Below are 18,480 nucleotides of genomic sequence, written 5' to 3'. Positions count from 1 at the left end.
AGCTTTTACCCTTAAATGCTTACATCACCTTCCCTGTCACTCTCTCTGCGAAGCTCTTCCCAAATCCCCACTGAAGTGAGTTTCTCCCAGCTCTGTGCTTCTGATGCATTTTTTATGAGTCTGATTATAAATGTATATCAATGCATAATGAAGGGCTTGTCATCTGTGTTTCCCACTAAACCAGGGGCTCCTACAGAGCAGGCACTCCTCCATTTTGGGTCTCCAGCTTGCCCTTCACTCCTAAGTCCAGCTCACAGATCCAACTGCTTACTTAGCATACCCGAATGATGCCTGGACACAGGATACTACAGAACACTACCGCAAGGAACCAAAACAGACCTACACAAATGGAAGAAAATGCCATGTGCATAGAAAGGAAGACTTCACATTCGGAAAACGTCAATACTACCCACAACAAAACACAAGAGGACACTGCTTAAACACACACGCACACCCACACAGACACATACACCTGACACCAGTGAAATTAAAATATGTTACTATTGAGCCCTTAGCTCTTTTCCTTTTACATACATATTGTATATTTATGTTTATTGGCATGGTTATATATCCGAAGTTCAATGGAAAATTACCTCCCTGTTTTTTTTAAAGTGCCAGATAAGTTTTAAAAATGAACAAAACAATTAATTCCTTCCATGCCGAGCAAATGGCAATAGCACAGACTCCATTAGCAGTTCCTAATTACTCATTCCCTGCACCTCATAGCGCGGTCACACCTCCCCTTATTACTGCACTCCAGGTGGAGGGGGCTCTCTCCCACCACAATGACAGACCTTGCTTCCTCTCTTGCCCTCCATCCCACAAGTCATCTTTACATGGCAGGCAAAGTGAACTTTTATAATAAATCATTAAGTCAAACCATATCATTCACCTGGTGTAAATCCTTCCAATACTTTATCAATACTTTCAGCTCCTTGCCAGTGTGCAGCAATAATCACTTTTTGGAATCTTAAAGCATGCCAACCTCATCCATTCAAGGTTGAAACTCTCGCTATTCCTTGATTTGAAGACTTATCCTCTAGCTGCCACTTGGCTGCCTCCCTCTCATCGTCTAAGCTTTGATTCAAAGATCAGACCTTTGAGGACCTTCCCCAACAACCCTACCTAAGCAGTCCATTCATGGGCCCAGCACTCCCACCCAATTACGTGACATAAAACCTCTTCAAATCACTCATGGAGATTCTGCTATTTCTATTAGTTCACACATTTACCATCTATTTCCTCGCTCTCACTAGCATGTAAGCTCCTTGACAAATAAGAGATCTATCCATTGTATTCCTTGCTGCATCTGTCACGCCGGGTGACGGCATGGCCATCAGAAATACAGAAAGGGCTCCATAATGTTTGCTGACAGACTCATTGTTACCGTGTCTTTTTTGAATCCAGTCGCTAATAACAGGAAGTGCTCAATAATTGCTTGGCAAATGAAAGCAATTTGCTAACTGGAAGTTTTTCCATTATGCTCCTTTCATAACCAATTTCAGTAAGAGATATAAACGTCCCAAAGCTAAATCCATACTTACAACTGAGCAATGGCCAGCTGACGATGGCTCCTCCTTCTCTGGTAGCAGCAACAGTGACTTCATATCCTCATTGTGTGCACAATCCACGGGCCGCAGACCAAATATGTTACTGGCAAATAGGTACAGATGGGTTAAGTAAATAAAGTGTGTGACCTGATTCTTAACTAAATGAATGCAGCAGGGGAACAATTTTTCAAAGTGCCTTTTCTTAATATGCAATTTTAACTAAGAGAAACAACTCAGAATCCACATAAAGCATAAGGATCAAGAATCATCAGTTGCTGAATTCAGTGGTGAAAAGATTTAAAATTTTAATTTGAGACCAAACCACAGTTTATTTTTAATCGAATATACCCTTACTCAGAAAACACAATGAATACATTGTTTCTTATTGTTTTTTTCTTCAGTATTCATATTCACATTTTAAATCGTGGCTTGGGAATCATTAATCACTATGAGTAAGGTTCCTTCAACTACAAATAAAAGCCTTTTACTGTAGCTATTATGGGCTCACAAGTCTATGTAAACAAGTGCAGACACTGGATAAATTCACGAGACAGGCATTATGATCCATCAGAAGGAGGACCATGCCGCACAGCAGGCACTAGGATAATGTAGTAAACAGGGCATTCTTAAAAGGAATTTTAATGGTGGCAAAGTGGTTACGCATTGGAAACTCAAAGGTCCGGAATTCGAAGCAGCAGTCTATCAATGGAAGAAAGATGAGGATTTCTACTCCTGTGTGAGGAGTTAACAAGTCTGGGAAACTCACAGGGGCAGGTCTGGGCCACTAGGAGTCGACCTTGACTCGATGGCAGTGAGCTCTTGTGGTTTTGTTGTATATACAATCTAACCCACTGCTTGAGTCTGTAAGTTAAAAGTAATTGATATTTGCAGGCTGAAAAAAAATAGACTGTCCAGATGCACGCAGAGCCTCTCAGCACTGCCGCATACTGAAGGCCTACTGAAAAGAAGCAGACCGTGGTCAGAGGGGGTGTCAGAAGTCGAGCCCCTCTGCTCACAGTAGCGTAACCCATAATGACAAGGGTGGGCTGAAGCCCAAATGATGACGGCCTCCGGGACCTTCCTTCATGATGGGCACTCCTCAAAATGAGAAGAAACAGCTGCAAAAAAGTCTAAAAAGTGGAACTTGAAACGTACTAAGTACGAATCTAGAAAACTGGAAGTCATCACTAACGAACGATCTATACCCTCGGCATCAGTGGGCTCAAATGGACTGCTATTAGACATTTTCAATCAGAAAGCACAGGGTTTACTCTGCTGGGAACAACACAATCAAGAGGAATGGCTATGCATTCTTCGTCAGAAAGCACATTTCAATATCTCTCCTGAAATACAATGTTGTTTGTGACAGAAGTAACTATCAATCCAGAAACAAGGAAATCCAGTCACTGGGACGCTTACTCAAAAATACATACCAACCACTGGTTGGTGCTAGTGATGTAGAAATTGAAAACTAATGATCAACAAATTGAAGAAATCTACCAACATCTTCAGTGTGAAATTGATTAAACATGCAATCAAAATGAATTGATAATTATCAGCAATTGGAATGCAAAAGTTGACAACATAGAGGAAGGTACAGTAGTTGGAAAACGTGGCCTTGGTGATAGTAACAAAGCAGGAATTTGACACGACCAACAAAATGGGTGACAGAAATAAAACACAGAATTTAGCAAGGCCAATGACTTGTTCTTAGTAAGTACCTGTTATCAACAACATGGACTTCCTAGGTGAAATACACAGAAATCACATTGGCTTTATGTTTACGGAGAACAGAGAAACTTGGTATCAGTGGCTAAAACCAAGCCAGGGACTGACTGCAGAACCAGACCATCAATTACTCTTCTATAATTTCAGGATAAGCTGAAGAAAATGAAAAACGAACTTGAATCCATCCCAGCATCTCAAGAACAGATTTACTGCATTGAACATTAATGAAAGAAGACCTGGTGGGCTGTGGGAAGGCCATCAGGAACATCATTCACGAAGAAAACAAAAGACAGGAAACAAAGGAGAGATCAACGTGGATGTCAGAAGAGACTCTGAAACTTGTCTTACTGCAGAGTGGCTAAGGCATACCGAAATGAGGAAGTAAAAGAGCTGAACAGAAGATGCCAAAGGGCAGCTCCAGAAGACAAGGTAAGTCTTATTATGAAATTTGCAAAACGTAGAGTCAGGAAACCAAAAAGAAGATGCTCAGTCAGCACGCCTTAAACTGAAAGAACTCAAGAAAAACTTAAGCCTCCGGCTGCAAGATTAAAAGACTGGAAGCATCAAAGGAGATGGAACGAATACACAGCATCTCTGGAACAAGAACTCGTCAGCATTCTACCATTTCAGGAGGAGCAAGAACCAACGGTGCTGAAGGAAGAAGTTCAAAATGTACTGAATGCTTTAGCCAAAACAAAAGGTCCAAGAATTGATGGTGTGCAAATTGAATATTTCAACAAGCTGATGGAGCACTGGAAGCGCTCACTCACTTGTCTGCGCCAGGACATTTGGAAGGACAGCTACATAGCCAGCTAACTAGAGAAGATCTGTATTTGTACCCATTCCACAGAAATAAGACACAACAGAATTTTCAAATCATAGAACAATATCACTGATATCACATGCAAGGAGAATTTTGCTGCTAATCATCCAACACAATGGTTGCAGCAGGGCATTGTTCGGGATCTGCCACAGGCTCACATCAGATTTAGAAGAGACGTCCGAGGGAGGCCTATTATAATCGATGTCAGTTGGCCCTTTGCTCAGAAGTAGACGATACTGGAAACAATGCGTGTGGTTCATTGACTGTGTAAAGGCATTCTACCGTGTGGATCATGACAAACTACGGACGACCTTGCGAACGGGAATTTCAGAACTCTTCACTGGGCTCATATGGAACTTCCACATGGAGAAAGAAGCAGCTGTGCCAACAAAACAAGGGAATGACGCGTGGTTTAAAATCAGAAAAGGTGTGCGTCTGGGTTGTAGTCTCTCACCAAATTTATTCAATGAGCAAATAAGTGAAGAAGTTGGGTTATATGAAGAATGTACCATGAGGTTGGAGGAAGGTTGATTACCCTGTGATACGCAGGTGACATAGCCTTGCTTGCTGAAAGGAGATGGAAAGCTCTTGCTGATGAAGGTAAAGGATTGCAGCCTTCAGTACTGATTACAACTCAAGGTAAAGAAGACAGGTACCATCGTGATACACGGAGAAGATAGAAGTTGTCAAGGATTCCATCTTGCTTGGACCTGCCATCAACACTAATAGAATCAGCAATTAAGAGATCAAAGGATGGGTGCATAAGCAACTGTGATGGAGAAAGGTGATGGTGTCCAGCTATCAAAAGATATAGTGTCTGGAGTCTCAAAAGGCTTGAAGTTAAACAAGTGGCCATCTAGCAGAGAAGCAACAAGCCTACGTGGAAGAAGCACACCAGCCTGTATGATCATGAGGTGTCCACGGGATCAGGTAAAAGGCATTTGAAGACCCAAAACAAAAACTCACACTGTTGAGGATGGCTCAGCATAGAGACTCAAAACCCGTCTGTAGACAATAAGACCTCCCCTCACAGAAGGCTCACAAAGAAGTGATGAGTCAACCAGGGTGCAGTATTCCTCTGGTTCTTTGAGGCTTCCTCTCCCCCAATACCATGACCCAAGTCCTGCCTTTCAATTCTGGCTTGACCAGAGAATGTACACTGGTACAGATAAGAGCTCCTGCCACATGGAATCCAAGTCAGATAAACCCCTCAGGAACAGAAATGGGAGTAGCAATACCAGGAGGCAATGAGGAAAGGGGGGAGTGGGGGGTAAGAGGGGAAAGGTGGAATCGATTTCAACGATTGACGCATAACACCTCCCACCACCACCCCAGGGGGATGAACAACAGAAATGTGAGTGAAGGGAGACAGCAGTTGGTGTAAGATATGAAAATAATCATTTATAATTGATTAAGGGGGGTGGGGTGGGGAGCAGAGGAGCTGACACCAAGGGCTCAAATAGAAAATAAATGTTTAGAAAATGATGATGACAACATAGGTACAAATATGCATGATATAATTGATGTATGGATTGTTTAAGAACTGTAAGAGCCCCCAATAAAATGATCTTTAAAAAAAAGAGCTCAAAGGAAGCAGTACAGTAGGTAAGCCTACTGCATTAGACCTCTCGAAATTGTGGAAAAGAAAGGATGCCACTTTGAGGACTAAGGTGTGCTGCCTGACTCAACCACGTATTTTCAATTGCCTCCTCGGCATGTGAAAATTGGATGCTGAATGATGAAAATAGAAGAAAAATCAATACATTTGAATTATGGTGTTGGTGAAGAAACAGTGAAAGGCCCATGGACAGCCAAAGTGACACACAGATTTGTCTTGGAAGAAACAAGGATGGTGAGACTTCGTTTCATGTAGTTTGGACGTGCCCTCAGGAAAGGACTAGTTCCTGGAGAAGGACGTGGTGCTCGGTGCAGGGCAGCAAAAAGAGGAAGGGAGAGGAAGGCCTCGTCACGATGGACTGACACGGTGGTCCACTGCAGCAATGGACTCAAGCATTAAGAACAACTGCGAGGCTGGCCCAGGGCCAGGCAACGTTTCCTTCTGTTGAACACAGGGTTGCCCTGAGTCTGAAGGGACTTGGTGGCACCTAACAACACACAATGTAAACCAATAATAATCCTTGCCATGAAAGCACAAGCCAGTAAGGTTCAGAGCCACTGAAAGCAGAAGTCTCAATGTGTATCAATCCACCAGTCACAGAACGCTACACTAGAAGAGGGTTCACAGATCTCTGCGGAACCCTATCTATCGGTGGCACAGATAAGGAAACAAATATTGAGGTTCCAATGACTGAAAATTACCTTTTCTTTGTTCACTTCAATACTGTTGTTCAGTGGTTTTTTAATAAGTTAAAAGTTTAAGCTGTTTGAATCTTATCTATTTCCAGCTCCTTGCATATGGTTTGAGAATCGTTTTAACTGTATGACATTTTGAAAGTAAATTTTGTTAATTAACATATTTCTTTTTCTAATCTGTTTTTGAAAATGGTGGTAAGGCCATACGATTGCATTAATTAGTGTTCTTGTGAAAAAGCAGTATGTAATCAGGACATGGGAGCAGGCTTCAAAAACTTTGTGCCAATTCCATTTTTTTAAAATTCCATCTTTGGATGAACTCTGAAACCCCTTCATAAAATAGTATACACGGTACAGCATCAGTTTTGTAAATGATACGGTTTGTGCAGAGCAAAAAGACCTGGGAAGAAACGAGGTAAAACATTAGACAGAGAAGGAAGGAGGTGTCAACTGAGATGCTGTATGGCGTCACATCCGATGACATGGCAGTAAGCACTTGACCGGGCCTCGGAGCAAAGTTGCTAATGATCTTGGTACAAGGGGCTTTGGTAGCACTGTGGGACAAGAAGTCCCAGTGAAAGGGTAAGAAATGAACCACAGTCAATACTTCCTAGTGATGGCTCTTCATGACTGTTGATTGAATCCGCTGTCTTCTTTGGATCCTCAAGCCAACCCGTCCCACTACCGGATCAACATTTATACTTTCGCATTCCTCTCTACACAACCTTCCTCTGGGCAGAAAAGGAGACCTCCTGTCTTTCCGTTCTCTGATTTTCAACAGTGTGACACAATTCACTACGCTGCTGGCTGAACTGTCCTAAATCCCCACACAATTAGGGCAGGCAATCACTTCACTTAATTTCAAAAGGTAGCTGAGCTCATCCACTATACTTCATAAGTACCACTTTCATCCTCGAAATTATGATGCCCATGAACCAATGCAAACCTCTTCACACACACATGCAATTATCAAGACAGTCCAAAACTAGAAATCTGAGTGGAAGTACTAATATCATAGGCTTTAGACAACCCTGTATAACTGAACAAATAAACCGATCAGTCACACTGCCACCAAGAAAATTACAAGGCACACAAATATTTTTTAACAATGATAAACTTAGATTTTAATCCTTGAAGAAGTAAAATGTAACAAGTGTAGTTTAATTCACTGCAACTGGATGATGAGGCATGGTTATTTTATACCAATACAAATAAATGTCTACTACAACAATGTGAAGGAGTCCTGGTAGGCTCATCTTTATCCTGCAAAGTGGATAATGGGTTCAAACTGCTGACCCACTATACTATCAGGGCTTCACAGTATAACTAGGGCTTCATATATTCACTATATCCTTATATTGAGCTGCCAACCACAAGATCAGTGGCTCAAATCCACCAGTCGCTCCTCAGGAGAAAAATGAGGCTGTCTACTCCTGTAAAGATTTTCAGTCTCAGAAACTCAAAGGGAGAGTGCTACTCTGCCCTACAGGGTCCCTAATAGTTGGAAATGACTCAATGGGAATAATTTGGTTTTGGTTCATGTCACTCTGGAAAACGGTTAAGTGAAAATACTGCTTTACAGTACAGTAAAATAACAGTCTAAAAAAAGTAAGATGTTTTCTCCTCTCAAAACTATTTCATAAAATGACTAGCAAGATTTGAACTTACATATAGGGTCCTTATTATGTATATGGCCTTTACCCATATGGTTTCTTTACTTGGATTACACACAGCTTCTGGCTCTACTGAAGTCACTAACCTCTCTAGCCTTCGAGTGCTGGTAACCAACCAGAGAATGGTGCACTACAAATGCTTACTGACAGATAACTGGTCAAACCTCAGGCCTGCATCATGGGACAGGGAGCATGTTAAATCCTGTCATACTGTTCTTTGCTCCGTCACAGACCACTGGCATTTACAAATAGATAGAAGTTTAAATGTGGCACCTTGCAAAAGACGTAGCAAGAAAAGATGGAAGGACATGTAGGATTTCTCCTCCTCCTATTTGCTATTACATAAAACTTGTTTTCCCATGATTGACTAGACTAATACTTTTCTTATACACTTACTAATACGCTGAAAATAATTTAAAAGACACATAATTACTTCTCTTTTTGAAAAGAGGTAACACATGGAGGAAAAACTCGTCATACGTTGGTGACTATTAATGTGACTAGTAATTGAACAACAGCCACAAAAACCCAACCCACCGCCATCAAATCAATTCCAATTCACAGCAACCCTCTAGGACAGAGTAGAACTGCCCCTGTGGGTTTCTGAGACTGTTACTCTTTTGAAACAAGTTGCCTGGGAAGCTTATAGAATGATCTTTTTAAAATACACTTAAATGTATGCTTAATTTCTGGCATGATTTAACCTCCTATCTTAACATTAAAACCAGGCATTTAGGAAAGACAGAGAAGATTTAGAAAATATTGTCCTTGCCTGTAATCCGAGGACAAAAATTCATTTAACCCGTGAATATCAAACTGCTAAAGTGTGAAACAAAGCACAAATAACGAGGGGAGATGTGAGACAGCGTTCAAAGGAGGCAAAGAAAGCACACTGACACACCAAGTGACCTTGAGCCTTGGACCAGAATCTGGCATGTGGTGGGTGGGTGGAGGGCCTGTGAGGAGAGTAAGAATGGACATGTCTGGACGGGACGACACAGGCAGAGGAGAACCTTTGCACTTGAGTCTATTAATATGTTTTACATGCACCATCTTTGAGATTTCCATTCTTTTAATGCCCTATCCAAAAGAGGCTCGGTAATTTAGTGAATCCCAAATCATTGTATGTAGATAGCATACTTTATACTGACTCTTACAATTTTTATTTTTACTAGACACAGAAATATCGTACATGATCAGTGTCCAAAAGGGTATCTTTTTCATTCTGAAATTTTTCCTCTCTTCATTCACAACATAATATACTGGTAAAGTTTACAGGTTTTATTCTCTAAAGCACTGGTTCTCAACCTTCCTAATGCCGTGCAACCCTTTCATACAGTTCCTCATGTTGTGGTGACCCTCCAACCATAAAACTATTTTTGTTGCTGCTTCATAACTGTAATTTGCTACTGTTATGAATCGGGCAATCCCTCAATGTGTCATTTGACTCCAAAAGGGTCGTGACCCACAGGTTGAGAACTTCTGCTCTAAAGTCTTCTTAACCGATTTCTTTACCTATAGTTTTTAATCATGCAGGGATAGTGAACTGTTTACTGTGGCTCTTGGAGCCAACAATTCTAACTCCCACAAAATGATCTTTCCCAGTGTTCAGCTGCTAAGAAGGTGGGGTGGGGAGATACTGAAAAGATTCACCTGTGCGTAATTCTAAATAGGATTCCCTGGAGTGCCATCCTGCCATGTATAAAATGAACACTCCGAGAAGCAGGAGGGGCGATCTCATCACCAGCACAAGTGAGGAGAGGAACTTGTCCTCTGGACCCGAGTTCTCTGCACAAGGAGCTCCCTGGATCCAGATCACAGCTCCCATACCAGAGGGGCTGGAAGCAGGACCCAGAGCACAGAGCAGTGATGAACTTCCCAACCCATGGAGCAAGGAAAGCTGAGTGCTTCTGTGCAGGAAGCTGGCTTGCAGAGTGGGGTGCTTCTGGGCACTTACTAGAGGAACTTGGGCTGCTGATCATGGAAGCGGAGCTGAGCGCCTTCAGGCTGAGGCCTACTGGCGAGGGATGCCTCTGGGTATTCAGTTCAGGGAGCTGGGCTTGCTGACCAATGGAGCTTGCCCTGACTTCAGGTTGAGGCTTACAGCTGGGAGGTATGCCCCTTTGTGGCAGATTGTACAGAATTCTGTAACCTGTCCCAAAAAACAACTCAATTGAGTATTTCTCACTGGCATCACAACTTGATAATTTCCTTAATAAATCCTTTAATCATGAATTTTGTCTGTGAGTTCTATGTAGCCCTTCTGATGCAATGGCTTTCAGAGCCCAGAGAGATAAAATAGAGGATATTAATTATGATATCACAGATCACTTTGGAGGAAATGACTGAAGATTTTAAAAATTTATTAACAGAAGATTTAAGTCTTCATAGGCCATTGCTGTTACTTATCTAAGTTACTGAAAAGATTGGTACATCATTGCTAAGATACAGATTCTATCTCTACATAAAGAAACATTGCTATTGGTAGGCAACGTTATATATCATATGTACCAGAATGAAGTATGCCTGGTCCTGCACCATCTTCACAATTGTAATGTTTGAACCCATCTTTGCAGCCACTGTGTCACGCCAGCTCTTTGAAGGCCATCCTCTTGTTTGCCTGATCTCCTGCTTTACCAAGCATCGTGTCCTTTTCCAGGGAGGGGTCTCTCCTCATAAACTGTCAGAAGTACTCAAGAGGAAGTCTTGTCATCATTGCTTCTACGGACCATTCCAGCTGTTACGTCTTCCAAGACAGACTTGTTTCTCCTTCTGGCAGTCCATGGTATTTTCAATATCGTTTGCTGTTACCATAATTCAAATGCATTGTGGCAGTTACATAATCTACTGTCAACTTAAGGAAGGGGTGGAGTCTAGCCTGTCAATCAGATCACAGCTTGGAGTCTAGCCTGTCAATCAGATCACAGCTTGATGAGCTCACTTGGAGACTTGATGGAGATAAATACCTCACTGGATGTCAGACAAACTCTCTCCATGAGACATTCCTGTTGATAAGCCACATGGAACTACACTGATGGAGCCAGAGCCCTGGAGTTGTAGGAGCCACGTGGAGACCCACGCCAGTGCTGAGATGCTTCCACCACCACTGGATCCACAAGACTTCCCACCCCCTGGCCTGAGATCTTCCTGCATGAAGTGTTATTGCCTATGATGCATGAGTCTGAAGAGGAATTATAGACTGGTATGGGACATATATGCTAATATAGGACTTAGGGACTTGATCAGACTGGGTTGAGATGTTTTCTTAACATACAATTACTCTTTGAGATTAACACATGTCTCAACTCTTTTATGGTCTTCCTTTGTTGTCCAATTTTCACATGCAGCTGGAGCAACTGAAAATGCCGTGGCTTGTGAGTGGTGTATCTTAGTCCTCAAATAATATTTTAGCTCTTCAACACTTTAAGGAAATCTTTAAAGTGGCAAATTTGCCCAATGTAATACATTAGGTGATCTCTAGACCACTGCTTCCGTAAGCATTAATTATGGATCTAGATAAAAGTTAATGCTTGACAACTTTCATCTGTTTATTGTGGTGTTGTCTATCGAAATCACTTACAACTGTAAACTTCTCTGTTCGTCATGATTTTGGTTTTCCTCATATGAGCAGTCTGGTGGGGTCAAACTGCTGATTTTCTGGTTATCGGCCCAGCTTGAAACCCTCTATGCCAGTGATTCTCAACCGGTGGGTCACGACCTCTTTGGGGGTCGGGGGTTGGACAACCCTTTCACAGGAGTCGTCTGATTCATAACAGTAGCAAAGTTACAGTGATGAAGTAGCAACAAACATAATTTTATAGTTGGGGGTCACCACAACATGAGGAACTGTTAATGGGCCGAGGCATCAGAAAGGTTGGGCCACTCTGTGCCACCAGACCTCCTTACAGTGCAAGTAGGACCCCTTATATTCCCGTTAGTATCTGTATTCTATTAATAAATACTTCAGAGTAACAACACTAGAGATCTCTAAAAAGTTTACACCGTATAAAGGGATGCATAGCTGTGCTGAGGGTGCAGAGTTGGGGAGAGAGCTAGGGGACACTGCATTCCAGAAACCAGGTAGCATGGAAAGCATCCTGACTACTTTCAAGAAGCTACTAAAAAAATTTTGTCAAAACCTGTGGGCAAGGAAATGAAAGACAAAATAACAAATCATTCTAACTTATCATTATAAATGCAAATTCCTAATTAAAGTCCTAACAAACTGACTTAAAATATGTGTTTAAAGAGCAAAGTACACAAAATTTTATTTAAGCAAAGAACACAAGAAAGGTTTAATATTAGGAAATTAATGACATCAGCATGGAAAAAATGTAAGCATCTCTTAACGGTGAAAATCATGTAATAAAAGAAATTCATGATTGTTTTAAAAAACGACAGTCAATACTGGAAGGAAGCTTCTGTAGGGCAGTGAAGAGGATCGATCTCAAACCTACAGTGAGTATTTATTTTAATGGAGAAGGAAACAAGACTGCCAACGATCACATTATTTTATGGTATTGTTCTGAAAGCTCTGGCAAGTGCAGTGAGAAATGTAATAGAAATAAAAGTTAATAGATGCTAATTATATTCTTAAAATTAGTGTGAGATGCTATAGAATCAATAGAGTTCCCATTTTATATTTCTTAACAGAACATGCAGTTCTCCAAGGAAACGAATACGTAGAATGACCTCATTGAATGAAGTGTCATACACGTACTTCCACACATGTATATATGAAGCCGATCGGCAAGTTTGCAACGTTATCGCTGTTATGAAGTTGTCATTGACTCGATTGATTCATGGCGACCCCAAGTATACAGAACTGTTCTCACGGCATTTCCAAGGCCAATCTTGACTTTTCAGAAACAGATCATCAGGCATCAAGATACTTCTGACTGAGTTTTAACACAACTTTACTAGGACATGTGTAATAAAGGCTTAAAGAAACGGAGAAACCATGTCATTAGGCTTCCCTTAACCAACTCCATCCATCCATTGTAATGTCTATTATTTACCCAATTTCAAAAAAGCGATGTAAGATGTCATGAAATTTACAATGGCCCACAAAATCAAATTTCATCTGAAAAATTAAATTGATAAAATCGTTAAAGCCCACCTCCCCCACCCCCACTGCTACTATCACTAGTTTAATTCAGATTCTCATCATGTCTTCCTTGGACTATTAGACCAGCAGTTCGCAATCTATGGGTCACGACCCTTTTGGGGATCAAACCACCTTTCCACAGGGGTCACCCGATTCGTAAAAGCAGCAAAATCAGTGATGAAGTAGCAACGAAAATAATGTTATGGTTGGGGGTCACCACACAGGAGGAACTACAGTATTACAGGGTAGCCGCATTAGGAAGGTTGAGAACCACTGCATTAGGCCTATCTCTAAACAAAGCGTCCTGCCAGTGGGAAAATGACAGATCTTAATTGAAAAGCTGGACTGACATGGTTCCTGTCTACCTTTGCTGGTGTCTTCTCTCATCGCCATCCCCGCTCTCATTCTAGTCTTCCATGACTAACAGGAGGTCCTAGACGTGAACGAATAAGCAGGCCAGCCTGAGTGCATCTTAGTGCCCGGTCTCCTCATTCGGAGAATCCCATCCCGTTCTTTTCTCTATCAATCTTCTAAGATCCACGATCTGCCTGCTCACTCCCATTAGAACAAACACAACCAAGAGAACGGGGAAGGGGACAAAACTAAAGCAACCCTGGAAGACGTCCTCAAAGACCACGAAGGAAAGACGTCTACATAAAAAGAAGACTTCAACCGCTGTTTCAGAATTGAAGGGTGCCTTTTAGATATTTACAAGGAAAAAGACCGAAGCACTAGCGATGGCAATACTTTTGCTCCTTCTGACCGTCATTCTAGTTATAAAGACTTTAGTCCTGCTCACTGAGCGAACAATAAGCAGAGAGAGAGAAAAGAAGCACGCATATTAAATCAGGACCCAGGGCCCGAGTCATTTAGGACATTGATGGCTAAAAATGTGCAAGGGTTTCTTGGAGGGAAAAAAAGTAAGAGCTGTATCGTCTTCTGGCCCCAAGGCCTCCTTCCCATGCTTAAAAACGGGAGGCAGGCACAGGATCTCATCTGCCAGTAAGACATGGAGAAAGACAACACTGACAGTGGGAGAAAGCTCCAAAACCCCAAGCCTAGGAATGTACTTCCAAGAACCACAATGGATGCCCACAGAGGGGTCAAAGCACGGCTGCCCACTTGGGTGAAGAACAAAGCCTGCTTGAGAAAAGTACCACGGGGGCGCCCACTGTTAACTCTAACAGCTCCCGGGGCTGGCCACTCAGCCCTCAGAAGGAACTGGCATGGAAACGGGGTTTTCGGGATTCTCCTCAGAGGTACAGGAAGGTAGAGGGAGCAAGGAGAGATTCTACTTCCTCTGTTCATCTCATCTGGTCCTTTATCCGGGGAGAGGAAAACACTCCGTTGTAACACTCACTCCAGGCGTGGGAGAGCAGACAGGGTCTAGTCCAATGAGGAGGCAGTAACTTTTCGATTGTGGGGTGCACCTTAAATACAGCATTAAGGAGTGAGGAAAGAAAGTCAAGAATAAGTAACTCTAAGGTGAGACCCAGAGAATGTGAATTTCATCACTACAAACGAATAAGAAGCAAGAAGGCTTAGGAAATCTTATCTTAAGGAAATAAAAACTCAAAACATCTAGTTCAAAAACTGCATGAAAAAGGACACGTGAACTGTTCAGAGTCGAGGCTGGAGAAGGAAAGAGTCTTATATATCATGTCTGGAGTTGGGCTTTTACCTTAAAAATATTACAGGGAATCCATGGATAGGGTTTAAGTGAACAAGGAATATCCACTGACTTGTACATTTTATAAAAAAACAACAAAAAACTCTAGGGAATAAATTAATTTTAAAACAAGAATACCAGTAAAGCCCATCAAATGAACAACTGTAACAAAACAGGATTTAAAAAAAATGAAAATAGTGCAGAAAAATTCTCAGTATGATGCCCAACTATCAGGAACGGAAAGAATTACAATGTCTAGAAACAGCTAACATACTGCTTTAAAACCAAGCCCACTGCTATGGAGTGGATTGTGACTCATGGCGAGCCTGGGACATAGAGAACAAGCTGCCCTACAGGGGTTCCATGGCTGTCCATCTCTATGGAAGCAGTGGGCCTCATCCTTTTTCCTCACAATGGCTGGTGGATTCAACCCACCGACCTCAGGTAACAACTCAACACTTACCCTACTGCCACACCACAGCTCCTTCATGCAGCTGTGCACCCAAAACCAAGTCCACCTGCCACTGAGTCCATCCAACTCATAGCAGACCTGCACAGGGGCAGATTTTCTTCCCGTGGAGTGGCTGCTCTCTCTACACCTGACTTACTATCCCTCGTGCACTTATCCTTCCCATTCCTTTTCCAAATAAACCACCAGGTATCCACTATAGCAGGGGTGTCAAACTGTCGGCCCGCGGGCCACATGCGGCCTCCGATGCTCTGAAATTAAATGTAATGAGGGAATTGTGTGGATGCTATTGCCTTGATCTTCCCTAAGTGCTATTTTCTTCATAACAATTATTTCTATTTTCATTTTATTTCAGAGCATCGTGGGCCACAAAAAAATTACCTCCGGGGCTGGAAGTGGTCCGCGGGCCGCCAGTTCGACACCCCTGGAACCACTTGACAAGTGTGGCTATTTAAAGTAATGAAAATGAAAAGAAATTCATGGTAGCCACATTTCACGTAGCCAATAACCAACCACAGGTGGCCAGCGAAGACCTGAGCACCCAACAGCAATGATAAAGAGTGCTCCCACTACGGGAGGAAGAGCAGCTGGACAACTCTGGGCTACTCAAATCTCAAACTCACTGCCATCGAGTCGATTCGACTCCCAGTGCCCCTGTAGCGCAAACAACTGTCTCTAAGATGCTGTAATCTTTCCGGAAGCAGAAAGCTTCCTCCTTCTCCCACGGAGTGATTGATTGGTGGATTAGAAGTGCTGACCTTGCGATTAGCTGCCCAATGTGCAACCCACTACACCACCAGGACCTCTCTTCTGGCTATTCATGCTACTAAAGTCTGCTACTTTGCAGGGTTGACCTTAGATCAAAAACCCATCTGCCCAGGACAGCAGACTTGGTCACCATCTACAGCCACACCTTATATATAAATAAGCCTCATGGCACAGTGAAGAACCATGTCGTACACACCTGAGACAGGCCGTGTGCTCTGGCTCATTAATCCTCGCAATGCGCTGAAGAAATAGGGAAGCGGCAGGCATCAGCCGCGTTTTATAGGTGAGGACCCCAAGGCACAGAAATGAACCCGCCTGAGGCTATAAAGGCAATCATGGAGTCACAAATAAAAGCTGTATTCCTGAACACTCCGACCAGGGCTCCATTCATTAAAGAAGTCGAGGCTGATTTACAAACCCTGGGAATGGAGACAATTCGGTCTCACCTGGCCCAAACAACCATTTGCTTTATCAAATGGCCGGCTACACCCACAGGAAATGTCACACCTATTAGGTCCAATATAAATAAATACCGAAACATAGAAAACAAAAGAATCTGAAGCCCCTGAACTTGCCCCATGTAGTCGTGGTGATGGTTCCCCTCCAAGGGAGAGAGCTGGAGCAGTCAGCTTCTGGGGAGATTCATGGCCTCTGAGTCCTGGGAGGGCAGTTCTACTCTGTCTCCCAGGCTCGCTCTGAGCAATCAGACTTGCTGGCCGCTGGGTTTGGGAAACTTTCCTCGACTCTCTTACAACAGCCAAAGGGAAACAATAAATTATATTACATGGTTATCTATAAACCATTACAACCCAGATCTGCCTTTTTCATTCTTCTTTGCCCCTGCACCAGTGCAAGCCTGACTTTCATAGGCTCTTTCCAAACGTATAGAAGAAATGGGGGCGCAAAGAGGCAGTGCTTGTGTTTTCATCTCAACTACCTTATTAGCTAGAAGGAGTAAAATAATATATAGGGAGACATGAACCAAGTTACAGATTAAAGATATAAAATCCACATATGGCATTGGCTTGTGACACTCTTGACAATAGCAATTTTAAAATGCAGCCGCCAGCGTTCACTAATATGCTGCTGTGCCCTGACATTGCGAAACAATTTACCCGGAGCCTCATTTGAATGATGTGAAAAATCGAAGAAACAATTCTACTGCACTAGCCCACCACTGAATTCCTACATATGTCAGCTGCTACTTAGTGCATAGGCAGAGAAAGCACAAAGCAAACAGAACACACAGTTTTAAAGTACCAGGACATATATAATGTTATCTATACTTCAAATTATTTTCTTATTTGTATGTCTTCATCTATGAAATATGTATGCATCTGTGGACCCAAAGTAAACTTTTCCAGATATTCAAAGCTTCTAAAATTAACCTACAATTGTTTCTGAATTAAAATACCAAATCTCCGTGATTAAGTAAAATCATTAAATATGGGGGTGGGGCATGAATGGGGATTATAAATCCTGAGCATAACGGGCAGGCAGGGAGTGAGCAGGAGGAGGATGAGGACACACACTCACTACTATAGGACACAGGAGAATTCCCCTCTGGGTCGCCAAGACTTTCAATCCCTAGGGAAGCGCACTCCCCCCCACCCCCTCACATCCTCCAAGGAGCAGCTGATAGGTTCAAACTGCTGACCTTGTGGTTAACAGCTCAATGCTTAACCAACCCCGCTATGACAGCGGGGTTCCTTAATGGTCACCTCTAATTTTAACTGTGAAAGAGAAGCGAAGCGAGGAAGCCACTTGGGTATTCAAGTCTTTGCTGTATTATGTATCCTGACTCAAGAAAACAAGCCAACTGAAAAAAAAAGAAAAGAAGAAAATTAAGCTAACATCGCTTACACAGCATTCCTAGAGGCTCCGTAGGAGAGTAAGAGCTTGACGATGTCCAAGTGCCCGTTCCTGGCAGCATCGTGGAGTGGAGAATCATTCTGATAGCCAGTGGTGTTCACCAACGCCTTGTGCTGAAGCAGCAATTCCACCACCTTCAGGTGCCCATGATTGCAGGCTTCATGCTAATGAGGCGAAAAGCACAGGGCCATGAAGATGAGCATGAACAACGCTACCATAAAACCAGGGACAGCATTATGAACAATGAAATGTGTCGACAAATGCATTCTCTTCCTAAACACTTGTTCGGACAAGGTAATAAACCACAATTAGTAAAAATGGCCGTGATACATGGTGATCCTTAGAACGAAGAGTCCACTCATTTAAGCACGGGAACCGAGTGCTCCTATCTATGTGTAGAAGAAAATGTAACTTTAAGCCCCACTGTAATGCCTACTGTTTTTCCTGTACAATAAAATGCAGGTTTAAGTCAACTAGAGGTTCCTAAACCGTTCCATAATAAAAAATT

General features: G+C 42.5%; 1 protein-coding gene across 2 annotated transcripts in view; it reads right to left on the bottom strand.

The window, feature by feature from the left end:
- The window catches only part of BARD1 (BRCA1 associated RING domain 1), a 94,091-nt gene that overhangs the window by 27,058 nt on the left and 48,553 nt on the right, over positions 1-18,480 (bottom strand). For both annotated transcript variants that reach the window (XM_075529501.1, XM_075529502.1), the window contains exons 6-7: positions 17,964-18,136; positions 1,545-1,653 (exon numbers count right to left, since the gene is read on the bottom strand). In XM_075529501.1, the coding sequence (XP_075385616.1) occupies positions 1,545-1,653; positions 17,964-18,136 (282 nt within the window). The remainder of the gene's footprint in view (positions 1-1,544; positions 1,654-17,963; positions 18,137-18,480) is intronic.

The sequence above is a fragment of the Tenrec ecaudatus genome, chromosome 13, assembly GCF_050624435.1.
Source record: "Tenrec ecaudatus isolate mTenEca1 chromosome 13, mTenEca1.hap1, whole genome shotgun sequence".
NCBI classification, from domain to species: Eukaryota; Metazoa; Chordata; class Mammalia; order Afrosoricida; family Tenrecidae; genus Tenrec; species Tenrec ecaudatus.
The sequence above is the reverse complement of the archived record's forward strand: the minus strand, read 5'-3'. Positions and strand labels throughout refer to the sequence as shown.